This window comes from Drosophila miranda, chromosome XL, assembly GCF_003369915.1.
Source record: "Drosophila miranda strain MSH22 chromosome XL, D.miranda_PacBio2.1, whole genome shotgun sequence".
Lineage (NCBI taxonomy): Eukaryota > Metazoa > Arthropoda > Insecta > Diptera > Drosophilidae > Drosophila > Drosophila miranda.
The window spans coordinates 7,809,297-7,824,161 of NC_046673.1; the positions used below are offsets into that span (position 1 = coordinate 7,809,297).

The following is a 14,865-nucleotide window of genomic DNA, read 5'->3' on the forward strand; positions in this document are numbered from 1 at the left end:
CTTTCTCCCTGCACTAGATTTGGCGCCTAGCAATTTGGGCTGGCGAAGCAGCGGCGCTCCAAGCAGCTGATCCGTCGCAGCACAGAGCGAGGGAGCAGAGACGCAGAAAAAATTCAGAGAGGCTCGACCTTCGCGGGCAGCCGGATCGACGTCGGTGAGGCGGCGGCCACAAAGCGGGACGGTCGATAATCCGCGATAGCGGAAAGTGCAGCAAAGGAGGAAAATCGCGCAAATCCTACCTAAACGTGCCGTATGGCAAATTAAGTTAACAAGGCCCAAATTAAGATCCGCAGTACATAGTGAAGGAAAGAGTTAGTGTGTTGTTGGAGTTCAATACTCAGAGCTGCAAGGGTAATGCCCCAAAAAATAAAGAGGGCGAGCGGAGCCAAAGGTGATGCGCGCATAGGCAGAGAGTGAAAGCGGGGGAGAGAGAGAACACGCAAGCAGCAAAGGCAGGGCCCAATAGGAGAGCGAGCGAGCTATAAAAACGCTCGCCAGCAACGGAGCCGAAGGGGGCTGGCGATAAGCCGAGAGAAGTAACATAAGTTAACATAAGTTACCATATTATATCCACCACTAATTCTCTTCCCCTTATTAAATTATTAATCCTTACACACCTATCTATTAATTAGTAACTGTAGTGGTATTTGTACTTTGATTGCATGCTTAGTTTCTTAGTAAGTTTAGTACTAATTTTCCTCGAATGTTAGTCTAATAGCTATCTTTCTTGCATGTTCGCGTTTGGTTCGGCTACGCACCGCGCGTCATGCGGCAGCGCCCCTCGGTCGGTTGGGCGGGAGGAGGGCTGCGTTTTGCCTGGGATCCGCGCGTAACAGCCTTCTGCTGGTGTCACACGGGCCACTTGACGGTGCAGTAACTGCATCGCCTCTTGAAAGATGCAGTCATTGCATGTCAACGTCCACACAAAGATAAGAGTAAGCAGAATAGTACCGAGCAGCAGAACAGCTATTTAAGTTTACATATATGTATATACATAAAAAAGAAATGCAGAAATGAAGAACAGCAGTGAGGGAGCATAGAGTAGGAAAAGAAGGGCAAGAGGAAGAGTGAATATGAATCTAAAACAAATCCATAAATAGATAACCTTCCATGCACAGATCAAAACAAAAAAAATAACAAAAACCCATATGTTTATAACCGAAATGCAATAATAATACACCCGAACCCAAAATATCATATTAACCACAGTTTTGCAGCAACCATCAGAAAGCGCTTTCGACGGTGGATCCGCAGTAAAAGTGAGTTTATTTACTAGGTACTAGAAATTGTCTATGGGTGTTCCGACCAAATTGCCTTACCGTTTCGTAGCCCGTAAGAATCAACATTTATATTCTATCTTTAAATTTTAATCTTTACCATTGCACATTTATTCAAATACTAGTTTATAAGTTTACCTGATCCTAGTTCAAGGGAACCAGGCCCAAGTAGCCTATGGGAGGGAACATATGTATACCCCGTATTTTTATGTATAATTTAGTTCCAATAAATATCATTATAATGTTTAACTAAACCCTTCTATGATCTCCCCTTCCAAGCCCCTGTAGCGCGTGTCGGCACACCAAGGGGTCATGGCCGACAGATACATAGATGTAGGGAATGGCATGACCAAGGTAGGGTGGGCAAGGGGTCCTCGAAACAGCTGAGGATCGTCCGTCTGTCTTTTAGGTAATCGTCCGTGTTATGTGGTCATTTGTAGTGAAATCTGTCCGGTGAAGTGTATGGCTTGTTTTTTTCTTGCACGTTAAATTTAAAATAAAGAAAGTAAAGGGCCTCGGACTATGACAATAAAACAACTCCACCCCCTTGCCGACGAGCCAGCAGCCGGAAACAATACGTGCCGGTCATAGCCAAGTAATACCATCTCGCCCAAGTACTCGTTACCCATTACACCATGGGGAACTGTATGCACTGCGAGAGAAGGTCCGCCGAGATTATTGAATTCTTAAAAGTGCAGACAATAACTTCTTACCATAGTACAACGGTGCAGGGTGCACCTCCAGAAACTGAACGGAAAAGAGCTGCTCCTTCAGCACATTTTTCAAGGTCAACATTGTCGACCCTCAAAACGAGATCACCGAACAGGGTCGGGGCCAAAATAGGGTGTAGATTGTTGATAGTCATCCCAACATTCGGACTATCAGCCACACGTGTCCAGTCCCTTCTTCAGTGGCATTTGTCGCTCCTGTGGTAAATGCGTATCAAAAAATGCACTCAACCGCGGAGAAACTCTCTAATTCAGCAGTACAGTGTGTTTGTATCCTTGTTTCCAAGATGCGGTGTGTTTCGTAGTCCATTCTGTGATAGTGATGGAGGATACCATAGATATAAAATATAAGCCTGTTGGTATACCGGTAATCATCCAAGTAATCGCAAGACAAAGGTGCAGGGTGCACTCCGCCCGATGTAACAGCGCAGCGGACAACCCCGACGACATCAAAACAACGCCGTTTCAAAGCCAATCTTACAGAGGGCAAAAGGAGATGAGGATCCCTCCAGAGACGCGTCTGGGGACTCACCTTTTGTCGTAGTAGACACAGCTCTCCGTCGTTGTGCTCTCGCAGCAGACTGGACTGGAACTGGGGTCAGGTGGTATAGTAGTCGTCCAATGCCATCTTGTGATGGATTCATGTCGATGCCACCTTGCAGCGTCTCAGTGGATTAAGACAGAACCTTCGAAGAGGGACCTTCTAGCTCATATCTTTCTACCACCTCCATGTTGGGAGACATTTGCAAGAGACTGCCGAATTGAATCTCTGGCATTGGAACTATTTGCAAGATACTGCTGACTGCAACCTCGGTGATGTGGTCCTTTTCCAAACTATTGTTTAATAGCTCAGCTCTGTCTCCACTGTTCAATTGAAAAGCCTGCGCTTTTGATTACATTTTGACGACCAATGCTGTACAGTCCACTATCTTATGCAGTTGAAGGACCCCGTCCCCCGCTCCTTTGGCCAGCTCGGAATCGAATCAGTCAGCAAGTTTTGGCAGAATCGCAAAATTCTTGCGTTACCACAGCGAGCACAGTTCCAGATCGCGATAGCTTTGCCGGATGCCAAATTTTCACTTATCCAAAATATTATTAGAAAATAAATTATGTCACTTTGAATTGAACTTTCACTTATCCAAAATATTATTAGAAAATAAATTATGTCACTTTGAATTGAATTTTCACTTATCCAAAATATTATTAGAAAATAAATTATGTCACTTTGAATTGGAAAAATAATTTTAGTAAAAAAAACTTAAAATTCTCTACGTTTATTTTTACGTGTTGTAGAGCGGAAAGACCAGGTAACTAGATTACGGAAAAACTAAGCTACATGGGCGCTCCAAACATAAGCAAAAGCAAGCCTTGAAAAGCACTCAGAGTGAGCGAGAGAAAGATTTGAATTGCCGTCGAAACAACTCTATCTGAGTGCGAAGGCTCAGGGTCCCTTTTAAATGTCAAAATATTCGGGCTGTTTTGGAATTTCTGAGAAAATAAGATTGGGGAATGTGTCCACACGTTAGCCAAAAGTGCTACGACACTATTACCTAATGTAAGCTAATTGTTCCGCGGGATCTTAGCATATTGGGCATTTCGCATCGACGCTATCGAAAGTTGCTGCGTTTATATATTCCGGCCACTGTGTGGAACATCATCACAGCCCTTCAGAAGTGCTTCAGTGGGCAGAGGGGGATATAAAGCTGCCGAAGAGCCACTAGATGGACAGCGCCATGCAGTAAATCGATTTTAATAAAACAAAAGCATTTGTGATCATTGGCTAAGAGAATCAAACCCTTTTCCATTTAAATACTAAAAGTAATTAACGCATTCAAGAAAGCATCCTAATGCCCCTTAGCTCCTACAGGCGCCCTCCCATCGGAGAGGCACCCATTAGTAGCTCAGTGGTTGCCATTCCAAGCTCTGGGGGCCTACAGTTCCCGACCTACATTGTTGGTCCAAATGCGGGAATGGTTCGAATGGATTGTGCTCTTTGGAACCACTTCAGGAGGTCGAGGAGCGTCCTAGCAGTCCGCTACCCCTTCTCCCGACCTTGAGCAGCAGCTGATACTAATAGTGGCTATACTTTTATAGCTTTCAGCTGCCTGTGCGAGCACAGAATGAAATCATTCAACCTACTCCCTGAGATCGTCAGGAACACATCTAAATTTTTCCAAATTCTAAATTCAAAACTCTAAATTCTAAATTTTAAATTTTTTCAAATTTTCGTCAGTTACTTTCAAGTTAATTTCGAACCAATAGTGAACAAGTGTAGGGGGGTCCTACAGAATACGACCGACGCATAATGAGAACTTCTGTTACACACTTAACATACACGGATAACATAAATTTCAACACCTGTATCGGTGAGGGCCCAGATAGCTATAATACCAGTAGTAGATTATTAACTTATGTTATTCTTACAGGAAATATTTGATGGAACACGCATTGAGGATTGGGGATCTGAGGATTGCATCACTTTTCCCCTGATACTCTTGCAGGTAAGAGTTAAATATGTTTGCTTCGTTAATAGATCATTAATTCTGTTTTCCTCTTACAGATATTTCTTGAGACCATTCTTGGGCCAAATGGTACCGTACCGTAACTGTTTTTTATTAAATAATATTAAAAATGGGGCGTACAAAATTTTGTCCGTCATCGGACATTCAACTTGAATTGACGAGTTTATGGTATCGGCGACATCTGACGAGTTTCTCACTACAACACTCACTACCCGGCACTCGAAGAGTATGCAAGTTGATATTCGATTTTTCATGCCTAGTTCTCAGAGACTATTGTGGGAAGACTTGCGATATATCGCACTGAAAATGATCTACCAGATTTAAGAATTTGGATTGGATCGCGTCTCAGTTTGAATAGTATTGAAAAAACCGAACGAGCCGTCATGGATCAGATGAGTGCTCGCGTAGGAGGTCTTCTATAAAACTGAATAGAACAAAATGTTCTTTTAGGTCTTTATTTACACATATAGCATATTTTTTTCTTTAGTAATACATCGAGCTTACAACTAGTCTGCGGTTTTTTCACACGGATTTATACATATATAAATATATTATATATGAATGTATGAATTTGTTTGCTTTTCCTTTTTTGACATTTGTGAGTGGGGTTTTGAATTAACCGTTTAATCTGTAGAATATAATTAATATATATATATATAACATTATTTTTAATCAACTTAAACATTACGGTTATTATGTTTACAAAACATAATGACATTCTGTGTTGCGAATGTCGTGAATTTTGCTCCTCATTTTGCTTAACGTAAATCCCCTCTAACATAGGTGTGTGTCTGTGTCTGTGTGTGTGTGTGTGTTTATCCGACTAGAGTCGCAACTGTCCCAAAGCCTTTCCTGCCCTGCACCTTTTCTTCCATACAACTATTAAACTTACAAGTACAAAAAAAAAAAAATTAAAAACCTCGGGAATGGGGCGAGGGGTGAGGGCATGCGATGGGAAAAATGATCGACATTTCAATGTGTGTATGGGCTATGGAAGCTTCTTTAGAAGCCGATCCAAAATACGGCGTCCTGGAGAGGCCCACGAAAAGTTTTCAAGTTTTAAGCAAAGGAAACTTTAAGCATGATTAAATAGGAAACTTAATGATTAGCTAGAGGGTTTTCTTTTCACAAGAAACAAAAGAAAATTTAGCCAACTAATAAACTTCGAGGGAAGGTAAATTTAAGGAGCAAAGAAAAACAACCAACCAATCCAGAAGAAACACAAAAGCGAAAATTCATATCTAACTATTAAAAATAGAAAATAATGAAAGTTAACTAAGTTTCAGCTAAGAAAAAAAATGCCTTCGGGACCAAAGTTGCCAATTCTTTAGTGAATTCAGAAGAGGATCAGTGTATGTGTGTGTGTTTGTGTATTTGTGGGCGTGTGTGTGTAAATGTTTTTATGTGAAATTCTATTTTTATAGTGTGATGAGTTGTGTGAGTTTTTGTCAGAGCTGCTTAAGAGTCTAGTGCAGTCATGATGTCATCCAGAGTTCCCCTGGAGATGGCATGTCGGCTGGAGCTCAGATGAAAGTCGTGCTCTGTGGCGGATAGAGGAAGTCTTGGTTAAAACCACGATCTGCTGCGAGAGGGGGGTGGGGCTTTAACAGGGGGGCCACAACTCACCCGGTAACGCAACCAGATCATCGTCCTCGGACGTGCGCTCGGACTCAATGGCGAAGAATGGTATCGGCGGTGTAGCCCCCCCGGAAGTCGGATCAATGCTGGTTATGTTGCAATTATGCATGGATATTAGCTCATCTGGCAATGTGGGCGATGGCGCAGCTGACAATGGACGAGGGGGTGTCACGACGAGATCCTGGTTGATGGAGGTATCGGTCGCTGCGCTCAAGGATTTGAAACTAGCTTCCGAGTCGCCAGAGTCGATGCGTACTGCTGAACGCTGGTGGGGTACGACGCTCCTCCGCGGACTAGATGTGGGCGTATGCAGCTGACGCACATCCTCCAAGGAAGTCTGGATTTCCAGTATATCCTCCTCGTCTTCGGCCGTCAGCGGTGGTTCTGCTTTGCCATCCACAACTTCCAGGGCTGCACCCAGATCCATTGTTGCACCCAGATCCAGTATTTCACCGATATCATCTTTTTTCCGTTCCTCTCTCACCGATTCTTCCAGCACTAGCTTATCCAAGAGGGTCTCATCGACCAAATCAAGTAGGTCCTCATCCTTATTAGTTCCATCCGCTTTCTCATCGTTTGCGGCGCGCACCTCTCGTTTTTGTTCCGATTCCAATTTCACTTCTACCTCTGCTCCCAACTCTGCTTCGGGCACTATTTCCGCTTCAATCAAGCTGGAAGCTCCGGCGTCCTTTCCTTTATCGGCAACGTTTTCGTCCCCGTGTCCGTTTCCATCCGTTTTTACATTCGCTTCGGAATCCTTGTCGTTTTCGTTTTCGTTTTCTTCCCTGTTCTTCGTTATGGTTGCTCTTTCGGCATCGATATCTTCCTTTGCCTCGGCTTCTTTTTCTTTGTGGTCCTCCACTGCATTTGCGACGGGATTCTCTTCTCCTTCGACTCGTTTTTCATTTGCTCCCACGACTTTCTCTGCCTCTCCGTCCACTATATATTTATCCTTATCGCTGTTGCATTTTTCTACTAACTTTTCTCCTGTCTCCATATCCGTCTCTGTTTTCTGTGACTCCTTCTTTTCGGTTAATTTCTCTGGCATTTGTGCCTTTTGATGGGACCCGGACTTGGACCCGGCCCCCTTCTTCAGCTTCTCCTTCGGCTCCTGAAGCTCTTGCTCTGTCTCACTGTCGCTGATGGTCGTCGTCACGGACATCTTCTTCCGCTTCTTGGGAACCGGAGTGCTTTTTCTTTGGGTGCGCGGCAGATCGTTGGGCACTGGATAAAGGATAACTTATACTAGTTAAGGAAAAATAGGCTGGATCTTCGCTTACCAATGTACTCCTCATCTTCATCATCGTTCTCGGGCTTTTGATCATCGTCGAGACGCAGGCTGGCCAGTCCCATCACCGGGACACTCATGGCCGACCTCTTAGGCTTGCGATTTACCGGAGACCCGGAAGAACCGTTGCAGGAGCGGCGCTTATCCTTGCCCGTGGGGGTGGCAAGCAAAATATCCTCCAGAACATTCCCAGTGGCATCCACACGCTGAAGGCGCGTTGGTTTTGGCGAACCCCTGCGCTTCGTGGACAAGCCCAGCGTAGAGCGACGCTGGCTGCTGCTCTCATTGCTACCCAAAATCTCCACGGACTCGCTGAAAGACACCGACAGGTTAGACTTCCGCGGCCGCCCCTTGGTGGGGCACTTCAGTGTCTTCTTGGCCTTGCACACTGCTCCTTGTACCACGCTTCTCCTGAGCTGCTGGTCTGGCATCTTGACACGATTCAGCTTTACCATACAGCCAAAGAAACGGTTGCCAAAGCGATCGATCAGCTTCTGGTTTCTTAGCTTTGCCGCCGCTTTGCTTGTTTTGGGCTGCTCCTCGGTCGTCGGTGTTGCGGCCAGCGTATGCTTGAGTGAACGATTTTTACCACTATTCTGCACCAACGGTACCTTGATGTGTACTTTGGGCTTCTTGGGGGGCGAGGGGGTCTCTGGGACGTCACTGGTATTCGGATCCTTTCTCGGGCGACCGCGTTTGCGTGACCCCGTCATAGGTGTGCTTGAGAACTTGGGCGTTGATGTGGATATGGCTGTATTGGATGGGGATGGGGGGAATGATGTGATGTAACTCTCAATTTCTGTTGTGGTCAAACGCTTGAGGCGCACCACCACAGATTTGGTCAGCTGGGACGCGGATGCTGGCTGATGGAGATCGGCAAACATCTTTTGTTGGGCCTTGGTTTTTGGCGGACTCGAATGCTGCATCGAATCGTCCCCGTCATCCATACCATCCTTATCATCCGCATCATGATCGTTATCCTTATCCTTATCCTTGTCCTTGTCCTTGCCCTTTGGTTCTTTGTCCTCGTCCGCCTCTTTGGTTAGTTCCCGGGAAACGGTGCGCTTTAGGCGGACGACGAATCGTTTGCAGGGCTCCAAGGAAGCGTCCAATGCAGCGACGTCTATATAAAATGCATGCATGTATAAGTATATGTATATCGAAATGTGTGCACGTGCAAGGGTGCATAAGTGTGCGTGTTCGTGTGCGTGTGCATGCCAAAAGCCTTTGAGGTGGTCCACACTCGCCAAACGCTGTGCTTACCCGATTGACGCGACGATGAGGTGGCGACGGCGGGCATCGCCGATGGTGGCTGCGGCGATGGTGTCTCTGGCAGTTTGGCAGTTGAGCTGCTTGAGTCCCGAACCCGTAGCGGCGGCGGGGTGGCCTTAACCATGTCGAACAACTCCATAATCTGTGTGTTGTGTTGCGTTGTGTTGCGTCGCGTTGTGTTCCCGTTCCCTCCTAACCACTGAAATGGCACATTTGGTTACAAGTTGCAGAAGTGCCTAAATAATGGCCGTTCCTTACCTGTGCAAGAGGTTTGAACAGTTAAGCGGAGTCGTTCTTATATTTTTGCACCCAAATTCCTTTTCATTCAACAATTTTCACAGCAAGAAAATTAACGCGGACTAGACACCGACGCCAACACACACGCACACACAAATAAACACACTCGCCATTCGCACACACGCGCCATATGCATCAAAATCAGTTGCCCATCGCGATGTCCATTTATCGATATACCGCGCAGAATTCGAGAGTGCGCGGGAATAATCAAACAATTAAATATTTTTAATGTTACAAGTAAAAGTGGTAAAAGAGTATAAATTTCGAGTTCTGAAATGTTTGCTGATGGTTCAGCTCTTAAAAGGAATAGTGCCAAGTACAATAGTTTGGTATTTTTGAAATATTTAAATACCAATACAAGATGCAAATTTATGCAAAAACAGGGATGCTTTTCGCATGGGAAACGATATCTAATCATCCCTGTGTGCAGATTTCAGCGAACACACTCAAACTTAAATTTAAATTTCATGCCTTAACGCCTTTCTTTAATTCAAAGTCGAAGAGAAGATCAGCCATTATCGAACTCTGTTTTGTTCCAATTTCTTTTATTTGAAGGATTAATAAATACGATAGATTTGTACAATTAGTTAGACCATATGCTTTGCTTTCCGTTTCTTGTTTTTTTTTTCGTTTCGTTTTGTTTTGATTTATTACAGCTAGCTTTAGGTTAACATTTTAAAAGGACTAGCACGAAGGAGTAATCCTCTCTCACCTCTGCATATAAATATTGCGTTTACATATACATATGTATGTATGTATATAGAGGGGTTTTTATATAGGTAGCGCATGCGAATACTTGGCTTGGAGTTAGCTAATTAGTTAAGGGCTGGGCTTGGGATTGGGCTGGGGATGAGAGAAAGTGCTCTAATAAAAAATTACAATAATTATATAAACAATTAAATACATTATAAAAGTACAAACATTTTTCCTTTTCTTTTTTTTTGCTTGGTGATATTTTCACTTTTTCCCTCTATCTCTTTCTCTTTCTGTTATGTGTGTGTGTGTTCTCTCTGTCGTTTTCGTTTTCGTTTCGTGTGCTGCAATTTGTGTCATGTCCGGCGGCGGCTGCTGCACTGTCACGGCAGCGGCCACAAGCCCCCTTCCCACCCACAGGATACTCCTCTACAATCCGAAAGGCTTAGATATACACCTTAAAGGCACTCCATCCGTGGAAGCATTTGGTAAAGCGGCGCGACTCCTTATTCTTCATCGTGAGGAACAGTTTGCGCGGCCTCTCCGGCTGCTTGATCCGCATATGCTGTATGTACACCTGTGCGGACTTGTACGCGAGCTTCACCTCCACCTCGCTGCACCGCGGCCCCATCCACAGGAAGACATGCTCCCCATTGTCGAGTATCATGATGTCGTCATCGGCCAGATCGTCCTGACAGAAATCGGCACACTTCTCGGCCACCGTGTAGTAGCCGCGCTCGTTCGAGCACCGGAAGAGCCGCGTGTAGTTCATGTACTCCGCATCCGTGTCGTAGGGTTTCCGGCCACCAAGGGCCACCCAGAAGAAGTTCTCCGGCTCGTCGCCCTCGTTGAGGATCTAAATGGAGTGCGTGGAGTAACAAGTGAACCTTTTAGTGTCCTTTTGATCAGGAGAGCGGAGTGCGGGGTGCGGGGAAACCACTTACCTGCAGGCTCACCCAAGGACTGTTGAACATCTGTTCGGCTATGTCCTGGACCAGTTTGGCCTCCTCATTGCAGGCCTTGTTGCCCAGCCACACGTACACGATGCCCGACTGCGATTCGTCCTCCGTTTCAAATGGCACATGGAGTATATAGCTGTTAGGAGAGAGCTTTCATCAGCGATTGCGATCAGAGGGAGAAGAGGGATTGACACCTACCAGAAAGCCGAGTTCAGATGCACTGCATCCGGATTGATTTGGATGAGGCGCGTGGTCAGGGCCCCGCCATTCGATCGCAAATGGAAGAACTCAACGGGCGCCTTGCCCTCGGCCGTCACGGCCTTGTCCTTGCGCTTGCCCGTGTGGATGATGAACTTACGCTTGAAGTGGGACATGAACTTGAGGTTCTCTTGCTGCTGGAAGATGCGCATCACCTCCAGCTCCTCGCCGAACATCGCCTTGAACTTCTTCTGCAGCGTGAACGTGAACGTCAGCCAGCCCATGTTGCCGGCATTGCGACCCTGCCAGAAATACACCACGCACTGGATCTCATCTTCGGGCTGCTGCTGCTGCTGGTGCAGCTGCTGCTGGCTGGGATTCCGACTCTCATCCGCTGTTGCTGGGTCCGCTGTATCCTCTCCCGCTTCGGGCTCCTCGACGGGTATGCAGTATCGACAGAGGAACACATAGCACTCGCCCGTGTAGAAATGGCCCAGCTCCTCCTCCGGCAGGCGGACAAACTTCTTGTTCTCGAGAACAAAGGCCTCCATCATTTCCAGGTCGTAGTTCCATTCCTCCTCCAGCTGCTCGGCCTCGGCCAGCGGCATGGCCGACTGGCGTGGCATGAACAGGGCAGCCAGATCCGTGCGCGTCTCCTGCTGCCGGGCCCACTGTGTGAGATTGGCCCCCGTCTTGGCCACGGACTTGGCCGTACGCGTAAAGTCAACGGCCATGACCTCATCCCAGCCGAGGAACTTGGTGCGGAAGATCTGCATCTCATTGCCCTCCGGGACGCGCATCACGAGGGCACACTCCGGCCGATCCATCATGTTGAACAGCTCCCGACTGAGCTTGACGGCCGCCGCTCGAACCAGGCGCGTGGATTTCTTGCCAAACCAGACGAACAGATCCGTGTAGCAGTCGAGTATGTAGACGTGCTTGCTGTTGAGGAGCGTGTGACAGAGCTTCTGCTCCGGCAGTTCCACCTGCGGCAGCTCCAGGTAGCCCATGCCCAGCTGGACCTGGTAGAGGCGCGGCTGCACCGGCTGGTAGTCGTCGGGGACATGCTCCTCAGGCGGCTGGGCCGCCGCCTCCTCCGCTGTGACGTCCAGTCCCTGCCAAAACTCGGCGCTCTCCTCGCCCTGGCGCTCCACATTAATCTCGCACTTGTTCTTGCGCTCCGTCTTGTTGATCTTCTCAGCCATGAGGCGGGCCTTCGAGTTGAGCGTGTTCTTGGAGCTCTTGCCCAGCCAAATGTGAATGCGGCTGCCCAGATCCAGGACGAACGCGTGCCGGGGATCCAGCGAGGCCAGGGTGACAGCCACCGGCTCCAGGTGTACAGTGGCCCCATACGCATGCACCAGGTACAGCCGTGTGATGTGTATCATCTCCTCGATGTTGTAGAAACCGGTGGCCGTGCGCCCGCCCTCGATGTAGATGACTTCCGTGTCGAACAAAGCCAGAAACTCGTCCGACTCGTCGCCCTGCTCCTCGCGAATCGTCCGACAGCGGGCTCCCAGATAGTTCCTTAGATTGACCGCATGGATGGCCGCACAGGCACGCTTGTCGAGGGTGGCCTCGTTGCCGATCCAGAAGAATATCTCCCACGTGAGGTTGCCCAGGTCGTCGTACCGCGTTTTGAGCACAATGTAGCAGTCGCCCTCGTAGAACTTACCGTGCACCACCTCCTCGATCTTGTTGGGCAGAAAGTTCTCGATCTCCCAGATGGTCAGGCCCGGCTGCTGGCCGTCCTCCTTCTCGAAGAACTTAGAGTAGTCCAGCTGCGGCTTCTCCAGCGACTCGTCCCATCGTTTGGGCTTCAGCGATTCGGGCTTGCCGTCCTCCGGCAGCCCGAGGGCTTCGCCCTCGTTGTCCTTGTCCTTGGCAACGTCCTTCATGCCCTTGAGCACCTTGGCCGCATCCTGATCGCCATCGGAGCGTGGGCCGCGTCGCAGGCGTATCTTTCGCGCCGTCGAGTCCTTGGGCGTGGCTGTGGCAGGCATCGAGGGCGGTACAGCGGCTCCGGCCAACCGGAGCTGCGTCTGTAGGCTGAAATCAATGTTGTAGAACTCCAGGCTGGTGGCCTTGCTTGCCTCACTCGGCTTGGGGGGCATCACCAGGTCGGGATTGTTGCGCAGATCCAGCTGGTCGAGTCCCTCTAGCAGATGGATGGCATCGGGCAGTGTGATCAGGCGATTGCAGCTCAGATTCAGCTGCTTGAGGGCCCCGCACCGGCACACGCCCTCGGGCACCATCTCTAGTAGATTGTTGGCCGCCGAGAAGACCTCCAGAGCACCGAGCTTCCCAATGCCCGAGGGAATGCCCTCGAAATTCAGCTTGTTGTCGTTTACGAAGAGTCGCCGGAGCTTCGGGAGCTTGCAGAGGGCGGCGGGCAGGGCGGTTAGCTGATTGCGGCAGAGATTTAGGGACTCGAGGCGCTGCCAGGACTCCATGCTGGAGCTGAGCTCGTTAATCTCGTTGTCGCTGAGATTGAGACGCACCAGGGTGGTCACATTGTAGACGCAGTCGGGCAGCTTGGGCAGCGAATTGTGCGACAGATCCAGCTCACAGAGATTGGCCAGGCTGTCCAGGCTGGTGGGAAAGTTGAGGAGCGTCCGCTGCGTGCCGCTCATCTTCAGCACCTCGAGGCTCTGCAGGGAGGGCAGCTGGCGCAGCTGGAACAGCTCCAGGGGATTGTGCGAGAGGTCGAGGGTCTTCAGATTGGTCAGACGGCGCGTCTGGGGTGGCAAGGTTTCGAGGCGATTGTGCGACAGATCCAGAAACAGCAGATCCGTCAGATGGATGAACAGCGGGGTGGGTATGCACTCGATTTGATTGTGGCTCAGGTTGAGAACAATCAGATTTTTGGCCCTGTCCAGGCCGTCGGGCACCTCCTTCAGCTTGTTGTGCGACAGGTCCAGCGTGGTCAGCTCCTCTAGGTGGAACAGCTCCGGCGGTATGCCGCTGTTCTTCAGCTGGTTGTGCCTCAGATCCAGTGAGCGCAGGCAGGTCAGTTCCGTCAGCTCGCCGAAGATCTTCTCCAGCTGATTGTGATTGAGGGAGAGATGCTCCAGCTTCTGCAGCTGCCCCAGCTCCTCGGGCACCTCTTGCAGCTGTGTGTGGTCCAGAGTGAGCCATTGCACCCGCGACATTTGCCGCATGGAGCTGGGGAATGTTTGCTAAAATCAATCAGAACACATTCAATCATCAATCATCAATGGATATCAATCATCAATACAGCAGCAGCAGAAGGCAACAAAAACAAGCAGCTGTGCAGCTGTGGGATGACAAATTCCTCGCGTTCCGTCATAGATGACTTTTTTTTGTGACCTGTTTTTGGCAAGACACAAAAAACGCACACAGCGGGAGGAGGGGTCGCGAGGGGCGGGGAGGGAAAAGGGAGGGGAATATACTCACACTGAAATCATTTTTGGTAAAGTCAACACCGCGTATAAACGGTAGGACACTCATTTTGATAAAATCCACATAAAATTGATTTAAAAAACGACTACTCCGGGCGACGGCGACGACGGCGGACACGAAGATAAGCCACAAGCTGGCCTGGCCCTGTTCTTGTTATTGCTGCTAGCTATTCCTATTTCCACTGAATGATGTGTGTGGTGGTGGTAGCCAGGCCTCTGGCCAGGTGTGGAGCAGCTCTATAATTGGTGTGGCCAGCAACCTGCCACTACATACAATTTGTACACATCGATTGGATCGCTTAATAGGCAGTTTTGAGGCCTGGTCACCCTGATTACTCAGCTGCTTCGTGCGGATGAACGCCGATTAGTTTAACCAACACTATAGTGCTGCAATACAACTCAAATAACTTGTTATCGATATATATATATCGCATAATTCGCAGAAAATAATTTACGGAGAAAAACTTAAAATATTTTTAGATTCTTAAAGCAATGTATTTATTTCATATATTAGTTATCATAATATTTTCACTTAGTAGTTTTTTATAATAGTCCATCACCAGAAATTCGA

The 14,865-nt window shown here is 48.2% G+C and overlaps 3 protein-coding genes and 2 long non-coding RNA genes across 7 annotated transcripts in view; 2 read left to right on the forward strand and 3 right to left on the reverse strand.

Annotated features, from left to right (window-relative positions):
• LOC108164871 overlaps positions 1–367 on the forward strand; it is a 1,352-nt gene extending 985 nt beyond the window's left edge. The window contains exon 2 of the long non-coding RNA XR_001775921.2: positions 18–367. This is a non-coding gene — a long non-coding RNA (uncharacterized LOC108164871). The remainder of the gene's footprint in view (positions 1–17) is intronic.
• Positions 1–3,447, reverse strand: part of LOC108164868 (TWiK family of potassium channels protein 7) — a 25,996-nt gene extending 22,549 nt beyond the window's left edge. Inside the window, exons 1-3 of one of the 2 annotated variants that reach the window (XM_017300811.2) lie at positions 2,538–3,447; positions 2,267–2,316; positions 1,991–2,203 (exon numbers count right to left, since the gene is read on the reverse strand). In XM_017300811.2, the coding sequence (XP_017156300.1) occupies positions 1,991–1,993 (3 nt within the window). In that variant the 5' untranslated portion in view covers positions 1,994–2,203; positions 2,267–2,316; positions 2,538–3,447. Of the gene's footprint in view, positions 1–1,364; positions 1,930–1,990; positions 2,317–2,537 lie in introns of those variants that run through there. The other variant, XR_001775920.2, reaches the window with a different exon arrangement.
• Positions 1,102–5,060, forward strand: LOC108157299. 2 transcript variants are annotated; one of them, XR_004472928.1, is made up of 4 exons: positions 1,102–1,259; positions 4,239–4,371; positions 4,432–4,506; positions 4,566–5,060. It is a non-coding gene; the product is annotated as an uncharacterized LOC108157299 (long non-coding RNA). The 2 variants fall into 2 exon arrangements; XR_001775171.2 differs by lacking the exon at positions 1,102–1,259 and adding an exon at positions 3,546–3,560 and having other exon boundaries at positions 4,100–4,371.
• Positions 4,969–9,135, reverse strand: LOC108157289 (neurofilament heavy polypeptide). The gene is made up of 5 exons (XM_017289292.1): positions 8,984–9,135; positions 8,717–8,924; positions 7,446–8,576; positions 6,154–7,389; positions 4,969–6,068 (listed from the first exon to the last, which is right to left on the reverse strand). Exons 2-5 carry the CDS (start codon positions 8,862–8,864, stop codon positions 5,986–5,988), a joined length of 2,598 nt encoding a protein of 865 aa, XP_017144781.1. The 5' UTR covers positions 8,865–8,924; positions 8,984–9,135; the 3' UTR covers positions 4,969–5,985.
• A 411-nt stretch (positions 9,136–9,546) lies between these two features.
• On the reverse strand, positions 9,547–14,635 carry LOC108157279 (protein flightless-1). Its single transcript, XM_017289280.2, has 4 exons — positions 14,290–14,635; positions 10,873–14,051; positions 10,660–10,810; positions 9,547–10,571 (listed from the first exon to the last, which is right to left on the reverse strand). Exons 1-4 carry the CDS (start codon positions 14,341–14,343, stop codon positions 10,161–10,163), a joined length of 3,795 nt encoding a protein of 1,264 aa, XP_017144769.1. The 5' UTR covers positions 14,344–14,635; the 3' UTR covers positions 9,547–10,160.
• Positions 14,636–14,865: the final 230 nt, after the last annotated feature.